This window comes from Carcharhinus amblyrhynchos, chromosome 16 (genome assembly GCF_965287045.1).
Source record: "Carcharhinus amblyrhynchos chromosome 16, sCarAmb.v2.hapA, whole genome shotgun sequence".
In the NCBI taxonomy this organism is placed as follows: Eukaryota; Metazoa; Chordata; class Chondrichthyes; order Carcharhiniformes; family Carcharhinidae; genus Carcharhinus; species Carcharhinus amblyrhynchos.
Window position 1 is genome coordinate 51,745,946 of NC_137339.1, and position 24,827 is coordinate 51,770,772.

General features: G+C 42.1%; 2 protein-coding genes across 2 annotated transcripts in view; both read right to left on the bottom strand.

Annotated features, from left to right (window-relative positions):
- ctsz (cathepsin Z) overlaps positions 1–24,827 on the bottom strand; it is a 471,849-nt gene that overhangs the window by 57,482 nt on the left and 389,540 nt on the right. The gene's annotated exons all lie outside the window — the stretch shown is intronic.
- On the bottom strand, positions 1,404–19,584 carry sys1 (SYS1 golgi trafficking protein). The gene is made up of 4 exons (XM_080205088.1): positions 19,454–19,584; positions 11,475–11,790; positions 4,511–4,578; positions 1,404–2,603 (listed from the first exon to the last, which is right to left on the bottom strand). Exons 2-4 carry the CDS (start codon positions 11,640–11,642, stop codon positions 2,363–2,365), a joined length of 477 nt encoding a protein of 158 aa, XP_080061214.1. The 5' UTR covers positions 11,643–11,790; positions 19,454–19,584; the 3' UTR covers positions 1,404–2,362.

Sequence of the window (24,827 nt, forward strand, 5' to 3'; positions counted from 1 at the left end):
TCATTAATATACATTGGGAAGAGCAAGGGTCTTAACACAACCCTTAGGGTCCTCCACTACAAACATTCCTCTAATCTGAAAAAAAATCATTAAACACTATCCTGTTTCCTGTCACTCAGCCAATTTTGTATGTGTTGCTACTGTTTATGTTCCAAAAGTCATAACTTTGCTCACAAGTCTGTTGTGCGGCTCTGTAACAAATGTCTTAAAAGTCCACGTACACCACTTCCACAGCATTGCTCTCATTAACCCTCTGTCTTTTTGGTGAAAACAATTAAGATAAAGCAAGCAAACTAAGGGATAAGGCAAGGAGGGTAGCCCCTTATTAAAATGTGGGGAGGGGGGAACCACCCAAAACAAAAAAGTGTAAAAGGAAACTTAATACATCAAAATTCACTTCCATTGGAAATGGAGTTAACAGAGGAGCGGATTCCTGGGCAGCAGCTCCCTGATGACAACCGCTACTCAAGATGGGACAGAGTTGCTACTTGTAATGACCATGTCCCAGGCTTTGGGAGCTCCTGGTAAAAGGTAGGGAACACCTGCAAGAAGCTCAGAAGAGCCCTCAGATCCTTAAACAGGAGCTGCACGTCATAGTTCAGGCTGTGCATCTGGTGGAAGAAATACTTTGCCAAGTACACCATCAAGGAGAGGGCTCAATGGAAATGTGTCACTGCAGGATCTGAAGGCAGAAGTTCGCTACCTGGATGCAAAGGCACACCTGTGCCTAACCAGCTACTTTAAGGGGGAAATTCGGAACCTCAGAAGCAACCCAGTGCAGTCTTTTGTCCCAGAAGAACTGAGGAGTTTGTGACAAAATCAGGGGTGGGAGTCAAAATGACCAGTTGGTACCACAGCATGGAGGCTATCAGTTGGTTTATGACAAGAACTCGAGCCCTGTAAGACAGCACTTAGAGCTGTCTAGTGATTCAGGCAAGCGGTTACCTTGGCATCCAGCTCTTGGTAATTTGCCAGCCAGTAAGGCAGTATTTCTGAACCGGGCAAAGGTGGACTCTCAAGGCGAGGATGTTGGATCAACCCTGTCATCTCATCAAAACATTCAAGCAAGTTGGTTAATCACAATTTGGCCTTAGATAACTGAAGTGATTATGACTCTTATTTGATTTGCCAGCAATTTAATTACATGGAGCTTGTTTACAATTCTATTACTGATCAGGCAGAAGTTTGCTAGGACAAGCATTTAATGTTGTCTAGATCTGTATCATGAATGTGACAAAGATACTGGAGGATTGCAGATATCCAAACTGAAACCCAGCAACAATCATTGCCTCGAGAAGTGAAAACTGAAATGGGGAGAGTGGAAAACGGTGGTGATGGAGCTGGTATACAGAAACATGTCAGGATCTTTCAAAAGAGTTGATTTGAATCAAGAACTAAAACACTTTAAGCACTGCAATAGGTTTATTCCTCAGTGACTTTTAAACAAAATAAAGATTAAGCTGTGTACCCTGCCAATAAAACATGGTACAAGGGTCATGGATTGTGGCCACAAGTCAGTTCTCAGGTCTAGGACCAGCCTTTAGCTTCAAAGTGCTTTTGCCATTTTGTTACTAAACTATTTTACACCAATCAGCAGATATATCTCAATATCAAAACAAAAGGAACTTGATCTTTGCTTAAAATCAGTGGAAATTGTGCAATGCCAGTGTTACAATAGGTTTCAGGGTCTCTCACTTGATGACTTAAAGTATTCCTTACCTTTCTAAGTGTTGAATGGATAGTTTGAGACGTAGATTTCAAGTTTAAAAGGTGCTCAGTGTGAATAAAGGTTTTATGTCCTAATTTGAAGGGCACTTAGATTAAGAAAAGAAACAAAATCAGGGTACAATTTGGGAACATTGCAGCTTGTTTATAAAAGGAGTGAAGATACTGGGCAGGCATGCTGGACAATGGGGTCTCTCCATTAATGAGTTGTAAAAGCAGACTTCTGCAATAATTTCACCATGCTGCACTCTCAGCAAATCTGAAAATCTGATTCAATCTATATCCGGCTTAAGTTTATAAAACCACAACTATCTTTGTGTGAACTCTGATACCAACCTTCAACTCTCTGCTAACCAAACTACATCCAGATTATGAACACAGATACATGCTCAGAAAGGCTTATTTAGAAAAAAAATGCAGTGTGCAAACCATTTTCACTTTACATATCAGGTTATATATGCTGACCAAAATAAGAATTTGAGTTTGTTGTATTCGGTGCACAAAAGTCTTGCGAACATTGAAATAAAATATTTAATGTTACAATCTCTTTTAACACTGGTCGTTGGGCAGTTTCATTCACGATTGGACAAATCCAAGGTGCTGAATGCTCAAGAAGCACATGACTCCGCACAATGTGTCACAGGTTAGATTTGGGCCCAGTGTTCACAGGGATGGCCCTCAGTTCTGTCCGCATGCACAAGTACTCCCCTATCACGGCCATCAGTGCAATGCACACAATGTTCACGAGCCACCAGCTCAGTGCTGTGGGAAAGTGTAAGTTGTAGATCCAGCAGCCTATAAAGTGGAAGATATGGATGGTCACAGTAAAATCCAGACATTGCTTCCCTCTTCGGATAAAATACCACAATCCAAGTGCACTGTGAAGGAAACAAGGAAAAAAGGTCATTAGATGCACTATTTACACACAACAGACTGGAATATACTTCAGAATTTTCCCACTCCAGAGACTTGAGCTTTTAGTATACATTGACACTCCAGTGCAGTACTGAGGGAGTTCTACACTGTCATAGGTGCTTTCTTTTCAGATGAAACATCAAATCTAGGTGCGCCCTTTTGGTTGGGTGTAAAAGATCTGATGACACTATTTTAAAGAACAGCAAGATGGGGTTTGGGGGTTTCCTGTCTCGTTCAACTCATGATGTTGAGATGCCGGCGTTGGTCTGGGGTAAACACAGTAAGAAGTCTGACAACACCAGGTTTAAGTCCAACTGATTTATTTGATACGTTCAACTCAATCAGCATCAAATGAAACAAATTGTTTGGTCAGTATCATATTGCTCACTGCTTATTTGCTATGGGAGCTAGGTGTGAGCAAATTGCAGCATTACACTACAAAACTAGTTCATAAGCTGTAATACGTTCTGGCACGTCCTGAAGAGATGAAATGTGTTGTGTTAGTGCAAAAGGACCTTAATTCTCTGCTGGGTTATGCTCATTGGGTCTAAGAAATGGGCACTTTCCATCTTAGGCGCCCATTGCCTAAATCGTACACCTAGCTCACATGGAGTGTTGCACCAAAATTGCAACCTCCAGGAAGTTCCCTGTACTGCATGAGTGTATCATTTTCTAGTATCCTATGGGCCCTTTGACAAACTGCCAACTTACTATCAAATTCAGTTCATTTGTGTTATGGATTGTTTCCACTCACTAGGAACTGTACGGTCACTGGCTAAATTAATTTAATGTAGGATTCCTGAAGTCTGAAAGAAGAGGAAGGCTATCTCAGTACACAAATCTGAGCTGGTTTCAAATCCAGAATCTGAGGGTGGAAAGACAGTTGTTTTTAAACGAGCCCATCATTATTCTCTTCTTAGCTCTTAAGAATCTCAGAGTGGGGCAACATAGATTTCATGAAGACATTCTCAACAGATCGATGGACAGTAGTCTATAGTGTCATGTTACAGGATTAGTAATCCAGAGGCCTGGATTAATGCACTGGAGTCTTGAGTTCAGATCCCACCACAACTGCTGAAGAATTTAATGAATCTGGAATAAAATGCTAATCTCATTAATAATGACTGTGAAACCACTGAATTGCCAAAAAAGCAATGTCCTTCAGAATAGGAAATCTGCCATCCATACTTGGTCCTGCCTACATGTGACTCCAGAGTCACAACAATGTGGTTGACTTTTAAATGTCCTGTAAAAAGGCCAAGCAAGCCACTCTGATATAGATGGCTCAGCACCAACTACTCGAGGGTAATGTGGTAGGGGCAATAAATGCTGGTCTTGTCAGAGGTGCTTAGATCCCAAGATGAATAAAAAAAGTATTATTTTACATTATTTTATATTTTTGCTGGTTGGAAACTTTCCTAAATTGGAAATGGTATGTGTATAAAGAGAAAAACAGAGCTCTCACCATTTCTACAGGTGTCCTGTTTAAATCTATGTTTAAATGGCAATTCAAGTGAACAGATTACTTTTAATCCTTTGGTGACTTTGTTCTCATAAAACATATAGGAGTGGTACTGGGTAAATTGCTCTACGGAACTCTGGCGCAGACACAGCAGGTTGAATGGCCTCCTTCTGTTCTGTAAACATTCTGTGATACAATGCCATCATGAGGAATTCAATCAAGCAACAGTCGTGGAATAATTTAGAAATTAAATAAAGGAGATAAGATTCAGTCCTTTTCATATAATCCAATTGATATCTTTTAGATGATATTAGTAAGTCACTACCAAGATCTTAACTGAAACACTCCATATACATTGTTATTTGGTCTGTTTTTCTCTGAACACTTCTAATCTGTGTATGTACTCACCACGTGAGTGAATTGAGGATAAATGCCATCATCGACAACCTCCCCTGAGCTGTGGAAAATCCCAGCACCTAAATCACAAACAAACTGGGTTAATATAAACAGAAAATTAAAACCAAGACCTATAAAGACCAAGCCTCTAACCAGGTACTTTCCAATACACCACAAGTAGGCAGCAAGTATCAGCTCACTTCCACATTCAAGAATTTGTTGCTGGTTTCACAGTTCAAGAGGTTTGAATTTAAAGAAACAGGTCAATTATCTATCTTAAAACCTGTTTCGACATGGAATTCATTAAATTACACTGCAATGGGAAATGTGGGTATGTACAGTGCTTCTTCCCAATATGTATGGTACTCAAAATTCAGTGCTACCTTCCTTCCTGGTGACACAATTCAATCTGGTGTGCTATGGATCAGTGCTGAATGCAATAGTGCAGACTAATCCAAGTTGGAAAATTATGACAGTAAAGGCCGAATGACAAAATGGTGATTTAAAAAAAAACCGGTAAGTAGTCAAGCACAGGGGAAGTTTTGTCCCTTTGTTGCCCTTGACCACAGTTTTAAATAGAAAATGCAGGAACAAGAGCTTTGGACACCTTTGTTGTGCAGTCCAAGAGGCGTAGACAAAAGTCATAGGTAGGAGGAAGATTGGAATGAGGCACTCAGTGAATGTTAAAATGGGCGGCACGGGCTTGTAGGGCTGAAGGGCCTGTTTCCTGTGCTGTGTTGTTCTTTGTTAAGACCTAGAGGTAACCAAATCTACAGATATCCCACTTAAAATGTAGATGTAAACCAGTTACCATCTGGTAACAGAAACGTGTAGATTGCAAAGAGTTAGTGAGTTCACAGTTTAGGAAAAAAACAAAAAAAAGCCTTTATTTAAAAAAATAATCTGAAGTACAACTTAGCCTCCCAAAGTTGATATATTTTGACATTATAGATTATAATGCAACCCTCCCCACATCCCAGACTGAATGGCAGCTCAGAACTAAAGTTCCCATTCTGCCGTTACATCTGTTCCCCACAGGGCAGCTATCACCTTTCACAAAGTAAATGAAGGGGCAGGGGAGGGATAACAGCTAGAGTTCTGATGTTTGCTTTACTGTTGATAAAAAAAAATCATTAAACGTCTTAATGGCATTGGTCAACAATTTCTATGGGAAGCAGAAAGATTACTGTCAAAAACCATATTAAAATTATAGTTACATTTTGGAAATAATCAGATGGCCCATTAATGAAAAGACTGCATCTGGTCCAAAACTGTCCACAAAAGAAAAACAACATCTGTCGCTAGACTTGTGCAATTTTCCAATTTACAGAAGTTTCTTTCTCATCATTTTGATGAATTGAACATCATCTAGGAAGCCACCTGACAATATTGTCTCAGTAGCCAGGAGAGAAAATATGAAGCAAGATCAGAGGATGCCAGAAAATCTCAGCAGTTCTGGCAGCTTTCTTTCCTTACAGATACTGCAAGACCTGCTGGGTTTTTCCGACATCCTCTGTTTTCGTTCCAGATTCCAACACCCGCACTATTTTGCTTATTTTAGTAGTAAAAATGAAATGTATTTATTTGGAAACCATGGGGTCAAATTTTTTGTTTTGTCTCAAACAATCCTGGAACAAAAACCAAAACTGGAGGCCTGGGGTGCATGCTTTAATGAAGGGACTATAACAAATAATACAAATGAACTTAAGGGCCTTGATTCATGCGCAAAACCCGGATGTGGTTGTGGTAACAGAGACTTGGCTAAAAAAGGGGCAGGACTGGCAGCTAAGTATTCTGGTGTTTTAGGTAAGACAGAGGGAAAGGTAAAAGAGTTGGGGGGATTATAATATTGGTTAGAGAACATATTACTGCTGTACACCTTGGAAGAATCATATGATGAGACACTGTGGATAGAGCTCAGAAACAGGGAGGGGCAGTCACTATGATGGAGGTGTACTACAGCCCTCCAAACGGCCCACGAGAAGTTGAAGTATAGATACGTAAGCAGATTCTGGACAGATGTAGAAATAATAGTGTTTTTGTCATGGGAGACTTTAATTTTCCTTATATTGACTATAAATCCCTTAGGGCTAAGGGTCCGGATGGTGAGAAAATTTGTTAAGTGTGTCCAGGGAGGTTTTTTGGAACAATATGTCTGACTAGAGAGAGGGGCTATGCTGGACTTAGTACTAGGGAGTGAGCCCGGCCAGGTCAAAGTTGCAGTGGGGGAAAATGTGGCAACAATAACCACAATTCGGTAAGCTTTTGGATATTCATGGAAAAGGATGAGTGTTATCCTTAGGTTAAGGTGCTAAATTGGGAGAAGGCTAACTACAACTAGATTAGGCAGAATTTTCAGGCTGCTGTTTGGGAGGGACCATTTGAGGGTAAATCCAAATTTGGCATGTGGGAGTCTTTTCAGAAGCAGTTGATCAGCGTGCAGGACAGGCAAGTGCCTGTGAAAAGGAAGGACGGGAAAGGCAGGATTTCAGAACCATGAATGGCCAGGGAAATTGCAAGTCTAGTCAAAAAGGAAAAGGATGCGCACGTCTATTAGACGCCCTGCAATTTAATCTCTTGTCTCCCTCAGTATTCTAGGATAGATGCCATCTGGCCCTGGGGATTTGTCTACCTTAATGCTTTTTAATACACCTAACACTTCCTTCCTTGCAATGATGACTTGTTCTCAGGGGTTACATATTCCTCTGAGACATCACCAATCAACATGTCCTTTTTTGTGAATACTGATGCAAAGTACTCACTTTTGGTCTAGGTAACAAAAAACAGATGAAGCACTTGAAGAATACAAGGAAAGCAGAAAAGAGCTCAGACAGGGATCAAAGGGCTAAATGTCCTTGGCAAATAGGATTAAGGAGAATTCCATGGCATTTTATACATATATTAGGAACAAGAGGGTAGCTAGAGAGAGAGTTGGTCCACTCAAGGGCAAAAGAGGAAATTATGTGTTGAACCAAAGGAAGTGGGCGAGATCCTTAATAAGTACTTTGCATCACTATTCACAAAAGAGAGGGACATGTTGATCGGTGGTGTCTCAGAGGGATATGTAAACCCTTTTGAACAAGTCATCATTACGAGGGAGGAAGTGTTAAAAAGCATTAAGGTAGATAAATCCCCAGGGCCAGATGGCATCTATCCCAATTTACTGAGGGAGACAAGAGATTAAATTGCTGGGCCTCTAACTGAAATCTTTGTTTCCTCATGGGCACAGCTGAGGTCCCAGAGAATTGAAGGATAGCCAGTGTTGTCCCATTATTTAAGGAGCGTAATCCGGGTAGTAATAGACCAGTTAGCTTGATGTCAGCGATAGTGGAATTGTTGGAGAAGATTCTTAGGGATAGGATGTGTACACATTTGGAACTGAATGGTGTTAGGTGTATTAAAAAGCATTAAGGTAGACAAATCCCCAGGGCCAGATGGCATCTATCCTAGAATACTGAGGGAGACAAGAGATTAAATTGCAGGGCGTCTAATAGACGTGTGCATCCTTTTCCTTTTTGACTAGACTTGCAATTTCCCTGGCCATTCATGGTTCCGAAATCCTGCTTTTCCCGTCCTTCCTTTTCACAGGCACTTGCCTGTCCTGCACTCTGATCAACTGCTTCTGAAAAGACTCCCACATGCCAAATTTGGATTTACCCTCAAATGGTCCCTCCCAAACAGCAGCCTCAAAATTCTGCCTAATCTAGTTGTAGTTAGCCCTCCCCCAATTTAGCACCTTAACCTAAGGATAACACTCATCCTTTTCCATGAATATCCAAAAGCTTACCGAATTGTGGTTATTGTTGCCACATTTTCCCCCACTGCAACTTTGACCTGGCCGGGCTCACTCCCTAGTACTAAGTCCAGCATAGCCCCTCTCTCTAGTCAGACATATTGTTCCAAAAAGCCTCCCTGGACACACTTAACAAATTTCTCACCATCCGGACCCTTAGCCCTAAGGGATTTACAGTCAATATAAGGAAAATTAAAGTCTCCCATGACAAAAGCACTATTATTTCTACATCAGACAGCCTGGTTTTATATGAGAGGGGGGTCATGTCTCACTAATTTGAGTTTTTTTGAGGAGGTGACAAAAATTATTGATGAGGAAAGGGCTGTGGATGTTGCCTACACGGACTTCAGTAAAGCATTTGACAAAGCCCCTCATGGCAGGCTGGTGCAAAAGATTCAATTACATGGGATCAGGGGTGAACTAGCTAGATGGATTCAGAACTGGCTTGGCTATAGAAAACAGAGGGTAGCAGTGGAAGGGTGTTTCTCTGAATGGAGATCTGTAACTAGTGGTGTTCAGCTGGGACCTCTGCTGTTTGTAATATATAAATAACTTGGAGAAAACGTAGCTGCTCTGATGAACAAATTTACAGATGATACTAGGATTGCTGGAGTTGTGGATAGTAATGAAGATTGTCAGAAAATACAGCAGGATACAGATTGGAAAATTGGGCTAAGAAATGACAGATGGAATTTAATCCGAACAAATGCAAGGTGATGCATTTTTTTGGTAGACACAATTCAGTGGGTGCTATAAAACAAATGGCAGAACCATCAGGAGCATAGACGCACAAAGACACTGTGCAGGTCCACAGATCCTTAAAAGTGGCGCTATATGTGGAAAAGGAAATGAAGAAAGCATGTGGCATGCTAGTCTTCATGATGTGGGTATGCCGGCGTTGGACTGGCGTAAACACAGTAAAAAGTCTGACAACACCAGGTTTTAGTCCAACCTATTTATTTGATAATATACTCGCAAGCTTTCGAGGGGTTACCCTCTTCGTCAGGTGAACTCTCCATTCACCTGACGAAGAGGGTAACCCCTCGAAAGCTTGCGAGTATATTATCAAATAAATAGGTTGGACTAAAACCTGGTGTTGTCAGACTTTTTACTATGCTAGTCTTCAACAGACAAGGCATCAAGTATAAAAGTTGGCAAATTATGTTAGTTATATAAAACATTGGTTCAGCCACATTTGGAATACTGTGTCCAATTCTGGTCGCCACACTACCAGAAGAATGTGGTGGCTTTAGAGAGAGTACACAAAAGGTTTTCTCGGGATGTTGCTTGATATGGAGGGTATTAGCTATGAGGAGAGATTTAATAAACTGGGATTGTTCTCCCTGGAAAGATGGTGGCTGAGGGACTGATAAAAGTTTATAAAATTTTGAGAAGTTTAGATACAGTTGGAAGTATCTATATACAGCTGGAAGCTTTTTCCTAGGTCAGAAATGACAAGTACAAGGGGGCAAAGTTCAAGCTCAAGATAAGAGTTCAATGGAAATGTGCAGAGGGGAGGTCATTTTACACAGAGGATGGTGGTGGTGGCCTGGAATACAGTGCCAAGTGAGGTGGTTGAGGCAAGGACATTAGCGACATTTAAGACTTATCTGGATAGACACACGAACAGGCAGAGAATAGAGAGATACAGGTAACTGGTCTAGATGGGACAACGTGATCAGCGCAGGCTTGGAGGGCCTATTCCTGTGCTGTACTGTTCTTTGTACATCACTGTGGGTCTGGAGTCACATGTGGTCAGACCAGGTAAGGACAACTGATTTCCTTCCCTACGGAACATTAGTGAACCAGATGGGTTTTATGATAATTGACAACATAATAATAGTCATTATTTAATGACTTTTTAAATTAAATTCAAATTTTACCATCTGTTGTGATGGGATTTGAACTCTGCTCTGCATAGCATTATCCTGGGTCTCTGGATTACTAGTCCAACGAAAATACCACTATGCCTCACCATGTAGCCACTGATTGTCATGGTGGCACACACTGGCCCACCAGTGATATCACCATTTCCTTCCATCGTCAGCTCATGTTACTTAGGTGTGAAAAACTGATGCTTGCGAGCATTCCTGGAGCAGAACTTTGGGCGTCCTACGGTCTTCCAGGTTCAGTTACCTCTTCACTCAAAGTTCTTGGGTATGTAATTGTTTTCCATCCTGTGAATTTGCCCGAGTGAGCAAAATTATCTCTGCTTGGCTAATATCAATATATCAGGATCTTTGGGAGGCATTTGTGATTTTGTCCTTTGATTAGATACCCAGAATGCACCATAAACAGCAAAGGGTGAAAGCCGCCTGTCATTCGCAGCCAATACAAGTACAATACTTGTGTACTGAAAACACAGGCCTCACAAACCAAGAGCCAACTTGATGCTATTCTACACACATTTTGAAAGCTGTGATTTGGTAGTATGTAAGTTTGTCAAGTTTTGGATCAAAGACAGATTGTCTGTCACTGTGGATCTAAGGTAACAGAATTTGCTAACCACTTTCAGTTGGGTGTTATTTAGAGTAATTCAGGGAGAAGGTGTGACATCTTATTCCATATCCAAGGTTTCCTGATACTGCTCGTGAGGAAGAACATATTACAGGTATGGGAGCGATAATCCATGTGTCTTTGTAGCCAAGTTGCCCCAAAAGAAAGTGCTGGTGATACAGAGTTCGTTCAGGGCTTAAAAGTTGAAACAAACCATTGCCACCGATCTTGCCCATCTCATGATGATCGAGCCATGCTGGCCATAAATTTCTTTCCAACTCAACTCGTGCACTGAAATCAAAAAGGATAAGTAGCTTTTTGCCAATTGGAATGTGCCTCAAGTCATCATTACAATCATAAATTTGATATTTGTAGAGATGCTGGCATTCACAATTGGTATATAAATAGATGTTGATAGTGTCTCCCATCAGATGATAAATGCAGAGAGATGTTCAGAAGCTGCTACTGGCAGCTCAATTGACTGTAATCTGAAGCAGACTGTGAAGCCTGCAACATGCTCTTTTTTTAAACAATGAATACCTTCCTACAACAAACAACATATACCTTGCAGGGTTCATTTCATCTTCCTCCCAGAAAATAGGATACATTCACCATGTTTCAATCTGCAGAGATAGGAGATGCTGCTGCAAGAAAAAGCACACAGCACAAAACTTTAATTTTACTTACCTCATAACTAAACACTTGATCAAGTGAGCGACTGTTCTGCACCAGGCTGTCCACCACAGCCAACCAAATGCCGAGGAAACTGTAATAGATGCACTGCATCAGGATAATCTGGGATATGATGAGAACGGGATCCCATACATAGCTGCGGAAGTGCCCAGCCATTCCCATGGAACACCTTGCAAATTGCAACCAGCAGTGAGAACAACCACTCTCAGTCTTTAGTTATCGGGAGCATGGTGCTCGCTGGGGCAAAGTGCCAGGAGAAAGATCAGAAACACTGGGGCCCCAGAGTCCAGAACAGATATGCTTAGAACACCTGAGAAAAAAAGAGAAACAAAAGTTTTCAGATGGCAAGTCAACATTACCAGATATAATTCACGTGCCAGTATGATAGTCAAAGCTAAAGGCAAACTACTGCTGGAATCTGAAACCAAAAGAGAAAATGCTGGAAAATCTCAGCAGGTCTAGCAGTATCTGTAAGGAGAGAAAAGAGCTGACATTTCGAGTCCAGATGATCCTTTGTCAAAGCTAAAAGGTATAGAAAGTGGGAGATATTTATACTGCAGGGTGAGGGAATGAAAGGGGAGTCATTGCCACAGTAACCAGGGAAAAAAACCACTAATGGCTATCCACTGAGAGAAAGGGTGCGAATGGCCAAATGGCAGAGAAGCTGTAAGCTGTGACAGATGAAGATGTTGGGGGGGGGGAGGGGACAGAGATAAAATTTTAGAAAAGGGAAGAGCAGGGGGATAAAGTAGGGGGAAAGAGGGGAGGGGGAAGAAAAATGAAGAAAGTCAATAAAGAAATAAAAGGTAGAGGACAGTAAAAAATTAAATAAAATAGAATGAAAACAAAGGGGTCGAAGTGGGGTAGAGCATATCATCAGAAGTTCTTGAAATTGACATCGAGACCGGAAGGCTGCAAAGTGCCTAGCTGGTAGATGAGATGCTGTTCCTCCAGTTTGCGTTGAGCTTCACTGGAACACTGCAGCAATGATGTAGCGATGCTGGCGTTGGACTGGGGTAAACACAGTAAGAAGTCTCACAAACACCAGGTTAGAGTCCAACCAATTTACTTGATAGTAATCTCACAAGCTTTTGGAGACGGTGTTCCTTCATCAGGTGTGTGGAACCTCCCACGCACCTGACGAAGGAACACCGTTTCCGAAAGCTTGTGAGATTACTATCAAATAAATTGGTTGGACTCTAACCTGGTGTTGTGAGACTTCTTACTTTGCAGCAGCCAAGGACAGACATGTGGGCAAAAGAGCAGGATCGTGTGTTAAAATGGCAAGCAACCGGAAGGTCAGGGTCCGGATTGTGCACAGCCCAGAGCGATCACAAAGTCTACGCTTGGTGTCTCTGATATAGAGGAGACCAGATTGGGAGCAGCAAAAGCAATATATCAAATTAAAAGAGTTGCAAGTGAAACACTGCTTAAGCTGGAATGACTGTTTTGCACCTTGGATAGTAAGCAAAGGAGGTAAATTTTCTCTTTTGATAGTCATAGCTTCCCAGAGATAAGAAAAGTTAACAAAACATTTATGTTCATGACACATAGCTTGCATCAATCTGAAGTGATGTCAGGACAAAGGTATGTCAACCCCTCAAGCCTGTTTCACCACTTGGGTCAATCCTGGCTGTTTTGTGCCTCAATTTTATTTAACCATCTTTGATCCTTTTATGCACTTATCCTTCCACTCCACACCACTGCCCACCGCTCCCCCCACAAAAAAATCTATTGATTAGTCTTGAAAAATTTAACATTCACAATCTTCTAGGGAGGATAAGGGGTAAGGTAAGGTTCCAGACTTCACATCTAACTGGCGTAATTCCAATTTTATTATGTCCTCTTATTCTGGATATTCTTTCAGAGGTGATAGTTACTCTGTATCTACCCCACTGGATTTTCATTTTCAACAACCAATCTTAACCCTCAAACTCAAAAGAACATAAGGCAAGTGCATAAAGTGTGTTCAACCTTTAACCTACAACCTTCTGACTCAGAAACACGGATATTGTCAAAGATTCACTCAGTCCTTGCTGCAACATATATTGACAGATTTTTTTCAAATTATACTTAGTTCTAATCTACTGAAATTTGCTCTTTTACAATAACATACGATTGAGCTATGACTGATAAACAACAGCAAGATAACAGAAGCAAAATACTGTAAATGCTGCAATCAGAAATAACAGAAAATGCTGGAAAACCTCTGCAGGTCTAGCAGCATCAAAAGGAGAGAGAAAACAGAGTTAACATTTCAAATCTATATGGCTCTTCTTCAGAACAAGAGGTCACCTACAACTTATGACCCTGAAAATACAGGAAGCAAGAAAGGAGCCACACCATCTTGACAGTTCCTTCACAGTTACTGCATCAAAATCCTGGAACTCCCCTCCTAGCAAGCACTGTGATTGTACCTGCTCCAAGTGCACTGTGGTGGCTCAATGCTACCTCCTCAGGGGCAATTAGGGATAGGGAACAAATGCTGAACTTGCCAGTGGTATGCACATCACAAAAAAGAATTTTAAAAATACTTGCTTAGTCAATGGCTCCAAATGTTTGTTCTGAGGTCAGAGCTGAAAGGCACATGCACAGCAGAATCTTACACTACAATCAGCCTTAATAACTATTCATTGAAATTCAAGCTGGCAATACCGAAATCAGACACTAGAATTCACAGTAGATAAGATATATTACAAAGCAACTAGCTAAACAGAAACAGAGAGGCAGCAGGAAAGTTTCATTTAGTTCAGTCCTGGCGGTCATGGATGAAGACACAATATCTTTGCTTCAAAGCAGATCAACTTGGAAGTAACACTGGCGTTTGCAGTTGGGCTTCCAAGAACAGCATGGAGGAAGACGGCTTTAGGAAGCCATTTCCCTCAGTAGCTGGTTGTGCAACCTTTTGGGGCATTTCAATTTTCAAGTCTTCCACTAGCCACCGCCATTCTGGATGTCAGTGATGATGAACGGGCTTTTTCAAGCACTTGACCCCGAATCGTTGCCATCATTTGCATATTATCCCAAATGCACAGCCAAGTATGGATATTTGGTTTCCTTGGAATTACTGGAGTGATAGAGCTGAGAGGGGAGGGAGTCGACTGGATACTGTTTGATTTATTATTGTTACATGTATTAGTATACAGTGAAAAGTATTGTTTATTGCATGGAATACAGACAAATCATACCGTTCACAGAGAAGGAAAGGAGAGAGTGCAGAATGTAGCGTTACACTCATAGCTAGGAGTAGAGAAAGATCAATTTAGTGCTAGGTAGGTCCATTCAAAAGTCTGATGGCAGCAGGGAAGCTATTGTTCTTGAGTAGGCTGGTATGTGACCTCAGACTTTTATATATCTTTTTCCCGATGGAAGAAGGTGGAAGAGAGTATGTGAGAGATGCATGGGGTCCTTAATTATGCTGGCTGCTTTTCCGAGGCAGCGGGAAGTGTAGACAGAGTCAACGGCTGGGAGGCTGGACTGGGCTACATTCGTGACACTTTGTGGTTTCTTGTGGTCTTGGGCAGAGCAGGAGCCATACCAAGCTGTGATACATTCAGAAAGTGTGCTTTTTACAGTGCATCTGTAAAAGTTGGTGAGAGTTGTAGCTGACGTGTCAAATTTCCTTAGTCTTTTGAGAAAATAGAGGTGTTGGTAGCTTTTTTTACTATAATGTTGGCATGGAGGGACCAGGACAGGTTGTTGGTTATCTGGGGGCCTAAAAACTTGAAGCTCTCAACGATTTATACTTTGTCCCCATCGATGTAGACAGGGGCATGTTCTCTAGTACGCTTCCTGAAGTCGATGTCTGTCCCCTTCATTTTGTTGACATTGAGAGAGAGATTATTGTCTCCGCATCAGTTCAGCAGATTCTCTATCTCATTTCTGTATTCTGTTTTGTAATTGTTTGAGATCTGATCTGCAATGGTAATATCATCAGCAAACTTGAAAATCGAATTGGAGGGAAATTTGGCCATATAGTCATAGGTGTATAAGGAGTATCATAGGGGGCTGAGGTTCCTTTTTTTGCCCTCTTGTATCACAGAACTGATCTTGAAGTTTGAGATGGAACCTATACGTCATCTCAGCAATTGCTAAAATATTTCAATAAATGCTATTAAATTACATTTGCAAATTGAAATGTCAGAAAGCATTCACAAGCAGCCACATAATGCCTGAATGATGATCAACCACTATCATATCTCAAATTAGGAAAACACAAATCAAAATTTAGACTCACTACAGTGACCTTTCATTTGAGATCTGACTTCAAATCCAGCTGAGACCAGCTGCTTGAAACTCTCCTCCATTCCAACAAGAAAACTGATTTGAGAAGTCTCAATTTAGTTCTAATTCAGCTTGGTCCTTGTTGAACCACAAGAATAGGAACAGTTCTAGGAAGAACTAATTCACCTTGGTCCTGGTTGAACCACAAGAACTAGAAAGAGCAGTTAGCTCTTCATTTGATAATATCATGGCTGACCTGATTGTGGCCTGAACTCCACCTTTCCTGTCAGTTCCTCTTAATCCTTGCCTCCCTTACTGATCAAAAATCTAACTCAGCCCTGAAGATATATTCAATGACCCAGCCTCCACTGCTCTCTGGGGAAGAGAATTCCACAGGCTAATGAACCTCAAAGAAAGAAATTTGCCTTACCTCAATTTTAAATGGGAGAGTTCCAAACTGTGTCCGATTCCCCCATGAGAAACATTATTGCAGCATCTATCCTCAGGATCTTACATGCTTCAATAAGACTGTCGCTCAATCTTCTAATCTCCAATGGGTATATGTCCAACCTGTTCCTTACAAGATAACCCTTTCATCCCAGGAATCAGTTGAGTGAATCTTCTATTAACTGCTTCGCAGCAATTGTATCCTTTCTTAAATGAGGAGACCAAAATGGTAAGGGTATTCTAAATGTGATTTCATCAAAAACTATTCTTCTTGTAATAAATGACAACATTCCATTTGTCTTCCTAATTACTTGCTGTACCTGCATATTAACCTTTTCAGTAACTACATTGCAGTAAGCCTACTTGTAACTAATAAATAAACTTTATTCTGTTGTTTGTGGGATCTTGCTGTGTGCAAATTGGATACTGTTTTGCTTACAAAATGACTACACTTCAAAACACTTTATTGGCTGAAAAGTACTTTGGGACATCCCGAGATTGCGAAAAGTGCTATTTAAATGCAAGCCTTCATTTTATTTCACGCACCACACTATGAAACACATCTTCCTTTTTTTACCCCTCTCACTTGTTTCATCCCATACAACTCTGACATTGCTATGGGCATAGTAAACAGCTTCTCAGAATTTAACTTGTTGATACTCTTAAACATTGAACACTTCAGTAAAATATTTTAGTTGCTTACATTAGTGTAAATAAACTCTCCTTTACAAAAATCTATACAAAAAGATTAAAGACATCTCAATGCAGTATTGCAAACTCTGGGTGCAGCCATCAGTTAAAATTGCTCAAGCTTTGCATCTTGTAGATTTCTATGCTCAGGCAAGCACATCAGAATTTACAGATTCTACAATCATTTTCTTTTGGCTGCTCTATGAATAGGCTGTCTTGTTGAAAATTAATAAAAACATTTGCAGTACATGTTTATTGGTATACAACCAATGAAATCTGAATACCGGAAGATATTTTGAGCTATCTTGATGCTTTCTCCCTCATATTCTGATGGGAGTGTCAGAAACGTTTGCTTTATATTAATGCTTAGATTAATTAAATTTTCACAATGGCATGTGTTTTATTTGGATTGGTTCACATACAAACATAGGAAATAGGTGCAGAAATAGGCCATTTGGCCCCTAGAGCCAGCCCACTATGCCACAGGATCATGGTTGAATAGTTTATATTTCAAGTTCTATATTCCCATCTATCCCAATAACTTTTGATTCCCTTGCCTAACAAGAATTTAATCTAACAGAACGGGAGGAGAAAATAGGAATAAAAAGGACATTTTCAAGTTGGAAGTGAAGTTCCACAAGACCCATGCCTTAGCTATGTACAATTTATAGTAGATACTGATATCAAGAGACTGCAAGTAACGTATCTCACTTTGCTTACAATACTGAGGATGCAATAACACAAAAAGACTGCAGAGATAGACAAGGTGGTAGATGGAGTATAGTATGTGGAAGTGTAAGATTATTCACTTTGGTCGCAAGAATGGGAAACCAGAATATTTTTTAAAAGGACTTAGATGGGCTAAATGGTCTTTTTGTATGCTGCATGTTTTAAGTAACTCAAAGTGATATGAAATGCTAATGTCTAAACCGGTCTGTAGGTCAGAATGTTGTTTGGTTATTATAGGTAACACCATGTCATTGCAAACATTCTACTCGGTAGGAATATTCTAGGAAAGATTGTGCCACCTGTAAATAAGGATCATTTGTTTGTGTAGTTGCCACAGTGCCCCACAAGGCTGTATTCTCAGCCCCCTACTATAATCCTTACACACACATAACTGCATGGCCCCAAATTCCCCCCACCTCAATTTTCAAATTTGCTGACAACAGCACCATAGTGGGTTGGATCTCAAACAATGACAAGACAGAGTACAGGAATAGGATAGAGGATCTGGTGAACGGGTGCGGTGACAATAATCTCTCCCTCAATGTCAACAAAACGACAGAGATTGTCATCAACTTCAGGAGGCGTAGAGGAGAACATGCCCCTCTCTACATCAACAGGATGAAGTGGAAAGGGCCAAAAGCTTCAAGATTTTAAGTGTCCAAATCACCAACAACTCGTCCTGGTTCCCCCCGCCACACCGACACTATTGTAGATAGATCACAGATACCCTACAGTGCAAAGAGAGGCCATCTGGCCCATCGAGTCTGCACCGACAGCTATCCCGCCCAGGCCCTACCCCCCTATCCCTACATGTTTACCCACTAATCCTGCTAATTCACGCATTTCAGAACACCAAGGAGCAATTTAAGCATGGCCAATCAACCTAACCCACATCTTTGGACTGTGGGAGGAAACCAGAACACCCAGAGGAAACCCACACAGACACGAGGAGAATGTGCAAACTCCACACAGACAGTGGCCCCAATCCAGGAATCAAACCCAGGTCCCTGGAACTGCAAAGCAGTACTAACCACTGTGCTACTGTGCCACCCTATAACTTAACTATGGTTAAGAAAGCCTACCAATGCCTCTACTTTCTCAGTAGACCAAGGAAATTTGGTATACCAACTACGATACTCACCAACTTTTACAGATGCATCATAAAAAGTATTCTTTCTGGCTGCCTCACAGCTTACTATGGCTGCTGCTCTACCTCTGATTACAGGAAACTACAAAAGGTCGTGAATGTAGCCCAATCCATCACACAAACCAGCCTTCCATCTGTTGTCTACACTTCCCAAAGCCTCGGCAAAGCAGCCAGCATAATTAAGGACCCCACGCACCCTGGACATTCTCTCCTTTACCTTCTTATGTCAGGAAAAAGACACAAAATTCTGAGGTCACATACCAACCGACTCAAGAACAGCTTCTTTTCCTGCTGCCGTCTGACTTTTGAATGGACCTATCTTGCTTTAAATTGGTCTTTCTCTGCACCCTAGCTATAACTGTGACACCACATTCTTTACTCTCTCCTTTCCTTCTCTATGAACGGTATGCTCTGTCTGTGTAGCACGCAAGAAACAATACTTTTCACTGTATGCTAATACATCTGACAATAATAAATCAAACTTTGCATTTTGTGCTGTCAAGATTGCTAGGCTCAATATTTACCTAATCTAATAGTTCGAGTGGAATATCAAGGCAGTGTTTCATTAAGGACAAAACGACAGTGTTCATTGAAAAGACGGTGAATAAAATAACAGCAAATCCTCAACTGTTGATCAATCAGAAGATCAATCTTTCAGACCGTATTTGGACACTCAGACACCTCGGCAGTAAGTGGGCTGGAGGTGTCTCCAGCACCCGTGTGAAAAAACACTAACCTGGCGGAGGCCTGAGCGTTCAGTGCTGCAGTGGGCTCCGGGCGGTATATCAGGCCAGGAGGTGAGGGGAGTTACTCGAGCCGGGGCCGGGGGCTGGGAGATCACCTCTCGGATCTTTCAAACAGCAGCGACGCGGCTCAATCCGGGTCCTCAGAGCCGTCACCAGAAACAGCGGGACGGCCTGATGTCACATCCGCTGCGACCTGCTCCCTCTCTCCCTCAGCAACATCCACACGCTTAATAGGAGGCCGCATTGGGCCACATCTTCCGATTGGGAGGGAAGTATTCGCCGGCGCTGTGTGTGTGTGTGTGCGCCTCAGCAACACCATTCAAACTCTAACAGACTCATTGTTACATAAACAAACCCCCAACAAACAAACTCAAAATGGCGCTCAGCGGTTACCATGGCAACATATTTAAAGGGATTGGGAATCGTCCTCAGAGGATTCAGAGAATCGACATACCAGAACCCTGGTGCTCCGTTTGATGGTTTAGACATCCTAGAAACAGACCTTTATGTCAACTTCCCACAGTTTCAGATCACGGAGTGAGTACAGCGAAGATTCACCAATCTTGATTCCTGGGAGATGCTGTATGAAGAGAGAATGGGTCACCTGGGCCTGTATTCACTGGAATTTAGAAGGATGAGAGGGGATCTAATTAAAACGTATAAAGTTCTGATGGGGGAGGATAGGCTGGATGCAGGGATGTTGCTTCTTCTGGCTCATGGATCAAGAACAAGGGGTGACCATCTCACGATATGGGGTGGGCCATTTGTGACTGAGATGAGAGATTTTTTCACTCAGAAGGTGGTAAGCATGTGGAATTCTCCACCACAGTGGTATGGAGTCAAGTCACTGAATAAATGTAAGAAGGAAATAGATTTCTAGACTCTAAAGGTGTCAAGGCATGTGGGGAGCGCATAGTGTGGAAATAGAGGAACAGCCATGATTAAATTGACTGGGGTAGCAGACCCAAGCGCCTGCTCTTCGTTTCTATAGCTTCTCACACCTCTTCTTTGATTTGTTTCCTGACAGCAGTGGTGTTAGTATTCTCCATTTTCCCCTTTTACATGTCTTGCAGGCATATCATTTGTGCCTTTCCTGATTTTCTGTTCTGACGATGCAATCTTCTATGTTAATTCTTTCCAGCATTATCTGTTTTTATTTTGGGTTTCTAGCATCTGTTTTCCCTCTTGGGTGACATATTTTGTGCAGCAATGGATTGATTGATTCCCTCCTCATGTTACTGAGGGAAGAAGAGAGAGAAAGATTAAGATATGAAGTGATGTTTGCCCCCAGCTTACAGGTCAGGAGAGGGAGAAGCTGAAAGCCAGAAGTTTGTTTATTTAAAGTTTATTTATTTATTGCACGTGTAGGCTTACATTAACACTGCATTGAAGTTACTGTGAAGATTAGGGAGCAAGGGAGGCCATGAGGAACAGAGTCAGGGAGCTTGAGAGGCTGTGAGCTGGAGGATCAGAAAGTAAGAGAAGCTGTGAGCTGGAGGGTCAGGAGCAGGAGAGGCTTTGACTTGAATGATCATTCAGGGAGCAGGAGAGGCTGTGAGATGGAGAATCAGGGAATGGGAGAGGCTGTGAGCTGGAGGATCAGTGGGAGAGGTTGTGAGCTGGAGGGTCAGACAACGGGAGAGGCTGCTAGCTGGAGGATCAGGAAGCAGGAGAGGCTGTGAGCAGTGGGTCAGGGAGTTGAGAGATACTACAAAGAAGAGGATCAGGGAGTTGGAAGGACTGCTAATTGGAGGGTCAGGGAGCAGGTGAGGCCACGAGGGAGCGGGCCATGAAGTTGGGGAGGCAAGGAAGGAGAGGATCAGGTGAGGCAGCAATTTGGAGCAATTGTGAGAAGCTGCAGCTGAAAAGTCAGGGATTGTAAGAAGCTGTGGCTAGGGAACAAGAGAGGCCATGAGGGATAAAGTCATGGAGTGAGAGAGGTCATGAGCTGGAAGATCACGGAACAGGAGAAGCCATGAAGTAGAGGGTAGAGACGCTTGAGAGACCATTCCAAAATGATGTCAGTTGAGTCATGCAACCCTATACCAGAGCTGGCGTGAAACATTTTTAAAATGAAATTCCTATGTGTTCCCTCTTAACTGACTTACATTCTTGCAGAACAACTCAAAACAGGGCAACTTAGAACAGAGACTTACTGTAGTACTATTCATGATTTTAGGATGTTCCAAAAGGCTTTTCAACTGTTGGAACCTTTGAGTCACCGTTGTAAAGTAGGAAATTGCTAAATCCAAAGAAGAACCATTGATAGAAATGCTTTGGCTATGATCAGATGATTAAGAGGTTCGTAGAAACAGAAATAAATTATGATCCAGAAGGAAGCTATTCATTTCTGTGCCAGCTGGAGAAGTGCCCTTGCTGTTCCATGTCAGTCATGATGTGGAGATGTTGGCGTTGGACTAGGGTAAGCACAGTAAGAAGTCTCACAACACCAGGTTAAAGCCCAAACAGATATTTTTAGCAGCACAAGCTTTCGGAGCCTCAACCTCCTTCTTCAGGTGAGTGAGGACTTGTGTTCACAAAGAGGACATGTAAAGACACAAACTCAATTAAAAAGATAATGGTTGAAATAAGAGTATAAAGACACAAACTCAATTTACAAGTTAATGGTTGGAATACAAGGATAAAGCTCACGTTCCAACCATTATCTTGTAAATTGAGTTTGTGTCTTTATGTGCCTAGTTTGTGAACACAAGTCCTCACTCACCTGAAGAAGGAGCTTGAGGTTCCGAAAGCTAGTGCTGCCAAACAAACCTGTTGGACTTTAACCTGGTGTTGTGAGACTTCTTACCATGTCAGTGAGCCTAACCATGCCAAGGTGGAGCAGTATAAACTGGGCCTTCTAGGGCCAGTGCAATGTGAGATCATCCTGCAAGGCTATCTTCAATCTTCCCCACTGGATGTCAGCAGCTATCTACCAGCTGTGTTGCAGCCACAGGGTAGCACTATGTAGGAGCACTGGGATAGGAAGAGGCAAATGGAAGACAGGTACCAGGGAAATGCACAAGGGCTGTTAGTTGACTTTTGTTTGGAATGTTAAATGTTTTGATAAAGTTGCTGTTGAATATTTTGTGGTTGTTCTTATTTTAGTGTTGTGGCTAAGAGAACATGGTGATGCTTAGCAAAAATGTCCAAAGATGTGCCATGCTAAATTGCCCCTTAGTGTCCTGAGATGTGTCGATTAGAATAATTAGCTATGGTAAATGTGTGAGGTTACAGGGATAGGGCGGAGGTGCGGGCCTGGAAAAGATTCTCTGTTACAGTGTCAGTGTAGACTGGATGGGCTGAATGGTCTTATTCTGCAATGTAGGGGTTCTATGACTCTTCCATGAAAAATGGGAAGGTAAGGTGTGGGCTGTTATTGAATGAGGACTTTGGGTTGTGTTCACTGGCAGCAAATTTGGATGAGCTGATCAAGAATCCAATTGGTAAGAGACTCAGTTGTATTGTCCTCTATTGCTCCTCTGTGCCCACCCACCCCCCTCTTCTTTCCCTTTTCCTGCTCTTCCTCAGTTACTTATCACACCCCTGGTGACAAGGGCTGTATCTTCTATGTACTTCAGTGTTGTGTAGGATTAGGCAAACCATGAAGAATTGTGAAACATGCTTCGGTGAGTAGTGCAAAAATCCTCCACAGAGATCTAGGCCACAGATATATTGCTTAAAAGGCCCAATACTCTGCTCAATGAAGCTTCATGAGCTACAATGGTTTTTGTTCTATGCACACTGCTTACAGGTGTATGGGCTGTGTACTGAAGTCATGAACTAGATGATTAGTGGATTATCCTTGTTTCCCAGTAGCTCCCCCTGGTTTCTTATAGTGGATAATGAGGTGGACCACTGCAGAATGAAGGTGTGACTGTTCCTGAAATACTGAAATTTGATCTGCACTGAGCATGATTGCATCTCAGCTGGACACTGCGGGGGTGAGTTGCAGTATATCTCTGTGTTTGCGTGCATAACAGGCAAAGTGATGTGTGTGCAGTCAGTGGCACACTGCAGCCTGTGGAGCTTGCCACCTGCTTCCTCCTGGAAAAAAAGGCAGCAATGTATTTACTTCTCTTTGCATGCAGAGTGTCAGTGACCTCACTTACACAAGTGGATGACAAAATGCAAACTGTTGGACGTGGCATCTGCTCCATCTGGAAGTAACCCACCATGAAGAAGTTCAAGATCATGGTCAACTTTAGAATTGCTGATGGTGCTACTCTCCCCTGTCTTCCAGTCTACCTGCAGATTTCAGTGACCACCTGCTAAATGAAATTAACATGTGGCACGCTGCTTTTCTTGATGCATATGTTATTGATCTAGATTTGGGTGCACAGGCCACTATGTCAAAATTTGTAAATGATTTAAGCTTGGAAGTATTAGTCCATAGCATCTGAATCTAGGGTGCCCCAAAAATGTGCTGGGAGACACGCCTGAAAATCCCCACAAAAGGATTGCACAGCAATTGCCTGGTTAGTTCAAACTTCCATTGAGTAATTACCCTGCAATGGCTACCATATGAAACTGCAATTTCATAGAATCCCTGCAGTGCAGAAGGAGGCCAATAACAATGCCACCCAGGCCCTATCCTGTAACCTCATGTAAGGGCAGCACAGTGGTTGGCACTGCTGCCTCACAGTGCCAGGCATCTGGGTTCGATTACCGGCCTGGGTCACTGTCTGTGTGGAGTTTGCACATTCTCCCATGTCAGTGTGGGTTTCCTGCGGGTGCTTCAGTTTCCTCCCACAGTCCAAAAGATGTGCTGTTTAGGTGCCTTGGCCATGCTAAATTCTCCTTCTCACCCGAACAGGTGCTGGAATGTAACTTCATTAACTTGACAGTAACTTAATTGCAGTGTAAATGTAAGTCTTTTTTGTGATACTAATAAACTTTATTTACCTTGCTAGTCCCCTCTAAAGGAAACTTTAGCATGGCTAATCGACGCAGCCTGCACATCACTCTTATCACAAACTTTGGATGGTTCAAACTGTCTCACAGCAATCGTTACCCAGAAAAGGTTTGAAGAATTAAATTTCCAATTTCTAGGTAACCAGTGTATTGACCCACCTAGGTCCCAACCCATCATGGGACTACCCACACCCTTGTCCCACCCCCTTGGGACACTTAATTCCCATCTGCTATCTCCACTCCCTGACCATCCTGACCACCCCTGACCGTCCTCCCCACTTTCCAATTCCCACCAACTACCTTCTCCCTTATCTATGCACCACTCCTCCACCCCCCCAGTGAACACTCAATTCTTCTCCATTGACCATTCCTCTCCATTCACCACTCAATCTAGCTTGTGCTGTTAAAAAAGAGGGTGTGTCCATAGAACCTTTACTGTGCAGGAAGGGG